At 39.0% G+C, this 9,798-nt stretch overlaps 1 protein-coding gene across 1 annotated transcript; it reads right to left on the reverse strand.

Moving 5' to 3' along the window:
• Positions 1–3,616: 3,616 nt before the first annotated feature.
• LOC141446761 (facilitated trehalose transporter Tret1-like) lies at positions 3,617–7,580 on the reverse strand. Its single transcript, XM_074113493.1, has 2 exons — positions 7,266–7,580; positions 3,617–5,012 (listed from the first exon to the last, which is right to left on the reverse strand). Exons 1-2 carry the CDS (start codon positions 7,321–7,323, stop codon positions 3,679–3,681), a joined length of 1,392 nt encoding a protein of 463 aa, XP_073969594.1. The 5' UTR covers positions 7,324–7,580; the 3' UTR covers positions 3,617–3,678.
• Positions 7,581–9,798: the final 2,218 nt, after the last annotated feature.

The following is a 9,798-nucleotide window of genomic DNA, read 5'->3' on the forward strand; positions in this document are numbered from 1 at the left end:
AATGGAGGAAGTCGAGTGATTTTCAAAAAATGGACGAAAAAGAATTTCGTGTGTTGATTAAACACTACTTTATGAAAGGCAAAACGCCTCAGGAGACTAAAGAGAAGATTGATAAACATTATGGTGACTCTGCACCTTCGATTAGAACAGTTTATAAGTGGTTTCAAAATTTTCGGAGTGGCCATATGGGCACAAGTGACGCTGAACGTTCTGGACGCCCTGTTGAGGTTACTACTCCAAAAATCATTGATAAAACCCATGATATGGTGATGGATGACAGAAGAGTGAAAGTGCGTGAGATTGCTAGTACTGTGGGCATCTCGAATGAACGGGTACATAATATTTTGCATCAACATTTGGACATGACAAAGCTATCCACAAGATGGGTGCCGCGATTGCTCACGCTTGACCAAAAACGAAATCGTGTGAAGTGTTGCAAGGACGGTTTGCAGCTGTTCCAGAAGAATCCGCAGGAATTTAAGCGTCGTTTCGTCACTGTGGATGAAACATGGATACATCACTACACTCCTGAGACCAAAGAACAATCTAAACAATGGGTTACCAAGGGGGAATCTGCGCCAAAAAAGATTATGGCGACTGTCTTTTGGGATTCGCAAGGAATAATCATCGACTATCTGGAAAAGGGTAAAACTATTACAGGTGCATATTATTCATCGTTATTGGACCGTTTGCAAACCGAGCTGCAAGAAAAACGCCTCAGGAGACTAAAGAGAAGCTTGATAAACATTATGGTGACTTCGATTAGAACAGTTTATAAGTGGTTTCAAAATTTTCGGAGTGGCCATATGTGGCACAAGTGACGCTGAACGTTCTGGACGCCCTGTTGAGGTTACTACTCCAGAAATCATTGATAAAATCCATGATATGGTGATGGATGACAGAAGAGTGAAAGTGCGTGAGATTGCTAGTACTGTGGGCATCTCGAATGAACGGGTACATAATATTTTGCATCAACATTTGGACATGACAAAGCTATCCACAAGATGGGTGCCGCGATTGCTCACGCTTGACCAAAAACGAAATCGTGTGAAGTGTTGCAAGGACGGTTTGCAGCTGTTCCAGAAGAATCCGCAGGAATTTAAGCGTCGTTTCGTCACTGTGGATGAAACATGGATACATCACTACACTCCTGAGACCAAAGAACAATCTAAACAATGGGTTACCAAGGGGGAATCTGCGCCAAAAAAGATTATGGCGACTGTCTTTTGGGATTCGCAAGGAATAATCATCGACTATCTGGAAAAGGGTAAAACTATTACAGGTGCATATTATTCATCGTTATTGGACCGTTTGCAAACCGAGCTGCAAGAAAAACGCCCACGATTGGCCCACAAAAAAGTCCTTTTCCTTCACGACAACGCACCAGCTCACAACTCAGCAGTTGTGGTCGCAAAATTAATGGAAATAGGGTTCCAACTCGTTTCACATCCCCCCTATTCTCCAGACTTGGCTCCCTTGGACTACTATTTGTTCCCCAATATGAAGAAATGGCTTGCGGGAAAAAGATTTTATTCAAACGAGGAGGTGATTGCAGAAACCAATGGCTATTTTTCAGACTTGGACAAATCCTTTTATTCGGAAGGGATCAACAAACTAGAGCAGCGTTGGACGAAGTGTATAAGCCTAAAAGGAGACTATGTTGAAAAATGAAAAAGGTTTACCCCAAAAAATTAAGTAGTTTTTATTTTTGCACGGACTTTTCAAACGACCCTCGTAGGTTATTACCTAACGTTGTTGGAGAAGTTACAATATTAGACAAATTGAACTCGCATTGAGCATGAAGTCGGGCAATGAACGGTTTTGTGAGACATCAACATTAAAGTCTCCAACTATCATTATTGGTGTAGTAAGATCAGTCTCGTAATCGGGTATAATTTTAGAGATGTTTTTGGAATATTTTAACAACTATCGTAACATAAAGAGTTTTAATTTCTGCTAACGCTGTGCCCGGATGGATATACACACACACCCGAGTACGAATTTAAAGATGCCATTGGCGTTTTTCGTTTTTCTAGACAGACATCACTAGCTTTTGCGTATTTCATTTCCAAATAAATTTCCGAAATTTCATTGTTAACTTCATTACAATCAGTGAAAGCTATTGATGTTGCGATATATGGCGACTCCACCGGCTTTGCGACTTTTACCATTCGATTGTTCTTGAGAAGCCCTTTCCAACCGTAAACGATCTCTGTATTTGGTTTTTTGGCTTTTCGACGCGTATAGGACATTATATATTTTTGATAATATTTTTTTATTCTAACGCCTTATTATATATTCACTGTCACTATTTTACATTAATGTTTTATATACAATCGATAGATTGTGACGACAGCTGACGATTAAAACTTAAACGAACATCGTAGCTTCTCCGAGTCAAAAGTTATATACTAATTGCAAATCTCGATACGCTGCAAAATTATCTCAAAATGGCGGCGCTTCCCCCACCACCGTGCGCGATGCGTCACAGTCCTCGCTTATCGTAATGAATTCTTTGATCCTTTAGCTATCCAGTGATCTAATTTAATTTTGGATGTAGAGGATAGATTCGAAACTATAATGCCAAACTGTATCCCCCGATTTTGTTATCATTAGGTTTTTTGGATTGCCACCATATGATAGCAAATTTAAAGAAGTATTCACGTCAAAAGAAAAAAACAGAAAAGGTGTTGATGATAATATCCGGTCATCTAACTGACTTCCTGTTAATGGTCAGCTGTATCATGTGAACAAATAGCGCTCGCTATCCAGCAAAAAACTGCCAAGTTTTATGCTGTATTGAAGAAGAATTGAAGTGTTTAATAAAAGCCGGCTGCATAAGATGATGTTTGTCAACAAATCTCGAAAGACGTATTCTTCAAAACAGCTGACTACAAGTTAACTTTTGAGAAAACTGATTCTCAAAATATTTCCATTAAAAAGGAATTATTCTGTGATTTGAAAAAGAAAAAATGAATTATGATTGCTCTTAAATTAATTTTTTTTTTCGACTTTTCATCATCAATAAAAGGTGAAAACATAGTGCAGGAAATGAGAGTTCCATTGCTGAACGTTCGACCGGATATTCTGGAAGTTTGTGATCAATATCAAGCATATACTTCACATTAAATTTATTCTGTTGTTAGAACTGCTGGAAAGATCGTACCGTTGAAAAACTCCAGATTTGACCTTACTCGTATTTTGTCTTCTTTTCCTTCTATTGCAAGTAATAATTAACTTTTCAATATAACGATAGTAATGCAATAAAATCAATAGATTCATGCAACTGTTACAATGCAACTTGCTACTAGTTTTATTTTCTTACTAATTACTCACCAATACTGAGTAGTTCTTGACATTTTGTGGGTTATGATCTGCAAGAAATATGTCTAGTTGAAATGTGTTCCCGAATTCTAAAAAGATTGAAAGCCATTCCTGAGACAAAATGCCCCTATTCAAACAGCAAAATGGGTCACCTTTTGTTGAGCCGCTGTCTGGTCATCCAAAAATGAAGACTTCTATTCCTTTTATTATAAGGCAGAGAATTTCTACCTCTATATCAAAATTATTTCTACATCCCGGGGAGTAATTCCAGGAGGAGAGAGTTTATTCCAGGTTTTTTTTTGTAAAAAAATAAATATTTTATTTACAAAGAAAAGATCATTACATTCGGACCCGTCATGTTGGTATTTCCGATCTGGGCGGCTTCTTAGTTTTCCCTTGTTCCAGGATGTCCTGTATTTGTTCCAGGGTTCGTCCTTTGGTTTCCACCATAATGGTAGCCGTGAACACGGCGCCAATAAAACATGAAACTGCACAGATAATAAAATTGGGATAATCTCCTACGTATTCTTTCAATGGTTGATAAATACGAACGGTAATCCCGGAAGCAATGGACACAGTGATGCAGAATAATGCTGAGGCTTTTCCTTTGATATTCACTGGGAAAAGTTCACCCTGTAATAGTGTAGGGATGCTGACAATGCCTAAAGAGTAGAAAAATCCATTGAAAATCAGTAGGATGAATGGTACCCACGTAGTGGTGGAAGTGTCCAAGCTGGTCTTCTCGTATATATAGAACCAGATGGATACGCCGATCATGGTGAGGCTGGAGCCCACACAACTGATGAACATCAAAGTTCTACGGCCAAATCTGTCCATAATACAGCTGGCGAAAAAACTGGAACCAATCCAGACCAGGCAGAGTACGGTAAAACTCTGCTTAGCTGAAACCCAAGAGTCTGGAAGTATGATGGTTAAGTAGGCAAAAAGAAAGGTAACGCCGGCAGCTCGTTGTACGATGCCGAAGATCTGCGTTATGAAGAAAGCGCGACGAGCGGCAGAAGTTTTGAAAATATCGTTGAAATTGCCACGTTTGGCGATTTGCTCTTGTACAGCATGTTCCATTTTGTCCAGATCTTCGTCCAAACATTTACCACGCAGCCAGACAATGCTACGCTTTGCTTTCTCTCTTTTTCCTTTCATGAGATAATAGTAGGGTGACTCGGGCAGGCAACAGAGCGCCAAGAACAGAATAACTGGAGGAATCGCTGACAGTATGGTCAGCAATCCATAATCTCCAAAACCAACTAAACTTTCATACAACGCACCGACATACATCATCACACCGAATATGCCGCCCATTGTGCCGCGAATCTTAGCCGCAACCACTTCGCCTAACAATACCGGCACCACTGTATACACAATGCCAGCCCATAAACCGGCCAGAAACCTGGCCACATACAATCCCCAGGCCACCTTACTGAAGTAAATGATTATCCAGGAAGCAATCATCAACGTGTCGAAGATTATCATCGTATTCTTGCGACCAATCGAGTCCATCACATAGCCGGCTGGTATGGGACTGATCAGATTACCAAGGAAGGTTATGGTCACCATCCAGGATTGTTCGCTGTCCGTTAGATTGAAGCCAGCGTTTCCGCTGATAATGTGCGGCAGAGCGGCAGATGGCCAGGAGAACGCTTGTCCGGAAGTCATCGAGCAAACGCACGCTGAAACACAAACAAGAAATAACAACTGAAACTAATCAAATGCAGTTCAAAAGCTTCACGAAACACATAAAGAATGGAGAAAAGAGCTCCCTCTTTTGTTGGGGAGAAGAATACATATAATCAGTTGAAACTATGAACTCCTGATACCGCCTTGTAAGAGACCGCCTTTAACAACCGTTCGTTAGTCCACACTATCAACCTTCAATCAAACATTCGTTGTACTATTTCACAAAGCACAATTGTAATTAATTAAGAATATAGTATACTTGGGATGTCCAGCGGTCTGTTACATTTCTCATATAATTTCCAAGCTCCTACATCTCTATCAGGAAATACCAGTTATCAAGTCAACCACTACGAACCAAGCTCTCCCCCACCATACGCCACTTATCTTTTATTAAATAATCAAAACTAGGCCTAAGTCTATCTTCCAAAAAAAAAAAAGGTGAAAATTACGTTGTTTCTGTGCACAAACTAAGAATTAGACTTGAAGATTGGTAATTGAGTCAAAACCGAAACGTTGTGTAGTTAATGATTTAAAAAGAGACTTGGTCACCGACAAAAATATTTTCATCTGCTTTATCTAATTATTTCTACATCCCGGAAGTAATTCCAGGTTTAAAAAATCTGAATCCCCCCAGCTGTTTTTGTAAAAAAAAAATTAGTAGTTTATTTACAAAGAAAAGATTATTACATTCGACTATCATGAATACGTCATTTCCGATCTGGAAATGTGAAAATTCCATAGTTTCTGACAGAATCTATGAATTCTAAAGAAAGAACGCCGCAGAATTAAGACTAGTTAGTCGTAAATATAGACTTGAAGATGGATAATGAGCGGAAACCGAAACGTTGCGTAGTTAATGATTTAAAAACAGTCTTGGTCACCGACAAAAATTCAATCAATCATAAAATACGCTGACTAGAAGTTGGTTTATTTACGTTTCTTATCTCACCGTTGGTATTCACGAGAAAAAGGAAATGTTAAGATTTTTTAAAGCTAGTGAAAGGTATTCAAATACTAAGAGCACTGTGATTAGCACAATCTGTACTGCAGCATTTTATCAAAGTCCTAAGGGCAAGATGAAAGATTTGCAGCGGCCCTTGGTTCTCAGAGATGGTTGTGAAATAAAGGCTTCAGGAAATTTACGGAGGATTTAAAGCAAAAAATTATCTCCTTTGGCCTCAAAGTTCCAAAGATGTCGTAGCGCAGTCTCCCAGATTGCAACGCAATCGAACAACAGGTGAGAGGCCGTTTCCTCTTCCTACTGGCACAATCTGCACAACGGTTCCGAGCTAATAAGCCCCTGTCTTGTGCAGGTGCTTTCTGAACCTTCCGTGCCCTGTGAATAGGCCTGTAATCTCAGAGTAATCTGATTTCTGCCCAAACCTTAGAGTCACTTTGGTTCTGCCCTTGCATAACTCTCTTGCCGTGTTTGACCCCAGGAAGCATTACCCAGTACTTTTCATGTTCTCTCTCCAGATCCAATCTCTGAGAGCCTCCTAGTGATCCCTAGGACTGGTTCCGGGCCAATGAAGGCCCATTCCTGGCCAACTGTTCAGCTATTTCATTCCCCTTGATCGCCACATGGCCCGGCACCCATTCCAATCGGACTTTGTTGTGCCGAGCCCTAGTTGATCTAGGGCCTTTTTACATTCCCAGACCAGGGAAGAGATTAATTCTGAAGGAAGAGAGGGCCTTCAGTGCCGCTTGACTGTCCGAAAAAATGCAAATGCGCAGAAGGAACTAGCAGGGAAAGCTCTCGACCTTTTTAGAAGGGGAGGTTTCACCTATTAGATTTAAAGGGGAAGGCACAATAAGCCTCTTGTGGCTGCGGTGCCGTGGGGATAGGGTCCCGCCCCGTCATTTTAAAATCTAAAATCTAAAGCAAAAAATTGGAAATGATGTGAAGAAACACTTCTTTGAAGAAATGGACGGCTGAATTCCTGCCCAGCACCTGAAGATGATCTACTATAGATTAGGAGATCAACAAGTGGGCTACACACTTTGTTGCATGCTCGCGATTGCAGGTGTACGAGATAGCAGATACGCTGGGAATATTTGAAGATAGAGAGAGATATTAAATTTTATGAGTAAATAAGATAAAACATTTTAATAATACTTTTAGTGATCTTATTTAAAAAAAAAAAAAAAAAAACTTGTATGTCTCTGAAAACTCAAAACCGGAAATCTTCACCAACTTACGTAGAGCACAAATATAAGCGGAAATTCCAAAAAAAAATAATATTTACCTGTAAGCGCGACAATCCATTGTCCTAACTGGCCAGGTGGTTTCAATAGTTTGTACATCACTGTAGAGCTAGCAACTAGTAACTGGTATGCTGGAATCTCCCAGATCACTATGACAACCAGAGGTATGTCTGTCTGTCCGGGAATTGTCCGTGCTAAACCAGTAATTGGAGGTCGTACATCTTCATCATCATCATCTTGTGCCCTTCCCTCCTAGGAACACAGTGTTAAGAAATGTTTCCTTCGTTTTGATCTGATTCGAAGTAAAAATGTTTCACTATCGTATCTCTTGCCTTTATGTTATCAAAAGAGTATAAATAAGATGAGCAATTTTAATTTCTTTATTATACCTTGAAGTTTTTAATAAAACAAAACAAAAAAATAACATCTAAGAAAAATACAAACAATAAATGTGTAATCAAAGATTAGTCAAAGATTATTTCCCATATTACGGAGTAAAAACCAAATAATTATTTAGCAAATACATTAATTAATTATAATTATGCTACAAAAACAATATTATATTTTTTGTTTTTTTAGGTAAATTGAGTCTATATATAAAACGTTTATCTCTCAGATTGCATAATAGCGCCCCACTCCTTTCAAAAATGGGATTTTATAATTTTAGTCCAATTTTTGAAAGAGACGGAATTAAAAGTAAGACGATTCTAATGCTTATTGCTGCCTAAAAATGCTAATTTTTTAATTATTTCAAAGGCTTTTAAGTGGTTTGAATTACTAGACCTATTTGGCACAAATTTTGGTTCAGATGTGTGCCCTCATCAGTAGCAGGCTGCAATATACAGAGGTGTGGCTATTAAATAACGAGACTATTGCTGTAAAACATTTTATTTTAATGATTTTTGGCGAATATCGGAGGTGCGGTCTTAAATAAGAACAACTTTTTTTGCTTTATACCAACGTTTCGGTAATTTTTACTACCTTCTTCCAGGGTATTATAAAATAAAGTTTGTGATGTTCAACAGTTATGATCTCATGACTCGTAGCTCTACATTAAACTTCACAAACTTATTTTTATAATACCCTGAAGAAGGTAGTAAAAATTACCGAAACGTTGGTATAAAGCAAAAAAGTTGTTTTTATTTAAGACCGCACCACGATATTCACCAAAAATCATCTATCAAGAACGGTCGAGAAAACCATAACCGTCATTTTATTTTAAATTTAAACATATTTAGTAATTCAATATACACCCCTCCCCTATCCCTACAACGCTCCATGCGAATTTACCACTGTTCAGAAACAGTGCTGGAAGTCTTTTTCTGTCTGAGCTCCTGCATGACGCGTACAGGCTTTTTCTTTCACAGCTTCAACGGAGGACTGAAATCGTGTTCCTTTTTAATGCAGATTTGACTTTGGGGGAACAGATCTAAAGTCACTTGGGGGCCAGTTCAGGCGAATAAGGCGGATGAGGCCTAAAACTGGGATGTTGTACTTGGCTAGAAACGTCGTCTTGCGACAGACAATGCAGTGTGAGCCGTAGGCGCTGGTTGTATTGATGGAGAACCCCCGTGACTTGTTCTTCCACAAATCGGGTCGTTTTTTTTTTCCTTACTCTTTCACGCGGAGTTGAGCAAGCAACTCACGCGGTAGTAATGTTGATTAATTATAATCGATATTTTCCATCCGTTTTGGATGTGGAAGGGCGACCCGGGCGGTCATCATCTCCGGCGTCTTCTCGGCCATCTTGGAAACACTTGAACCACTTAAAAAAACTTGCGCACGTGATTAACATTCATCGCCATAAACTTCTTTTAATAAAAGATAAGTTTCAGTAGCGGTTTTACCAAGTTTTGATGTGAAATTTCACAATTCGTTGCTCTACTACATGTGTAGTATCGATGTTTTCGGCAAAACTAAAACTAACACCTCTTACACAAACCAGTCAGGTTCCGGTCAGACACAGATTTCTCTACAAACACGTGAGATGCTGCAATCTGCAAAGAGAAGGTTTTACGCTGCACAGCTGTTAGGTCGTTAAGATTTGGCGCATGTATAGTTCTTCTGTAGCAGCATCAGTCTCGTTATTTAATAGCCACACCTCGTACAGAGGTGTCTACGTGAAAAAGTATGATCCATTAGGAGGTTTTTCTACTCTCGGTCGTAGTAATACTCAGATGACGCTGATATTTTTTAATTCATCTTTCATTATGTAGAGTAGTTTGTTTTTTTTATTTAATACAATTGGTCTCTGTTCTGAAATTAATTGTCTTAGAATCTCTGTAATTAGTTTCACTCACATCCTCAGGGTGGAAGTTTCTACCTTAATTAATTACACAAAGACACACCTGAAACCAAATAACATAACCACATGATCAAAACTAAATCAAAGAAAACAGCGGCAATTGCCCTTATTTCTAGTCATCTGATTGTAACCACATCAGAGCATAAATAACCTCCTCATGGATCATATTCCTCTCATATGGAGACATGCCAGCCAAATTATATCATCCACTGATTTAAGATAGGCATCTATTGCCAGTTTCGTCAATGCCATTAAAAGTAAAGTAAAGT

This window comes from Rhodnius prolixus, unplaced genomic scaffold (genome assembly GCF_049639745.1).
Source record: "Rhodnius prolixus isolate KJV_2025 unplaced genomic scaffold, Rpr scaffold_7, whole genome shotgun sequence".
Taxonomy (NCBI): Eukaryota; Metazoa; Arthropoda; class Insecta; order Hemiptera; family Reduviidae; genus Rhodnius; species Rhodnius prolixus.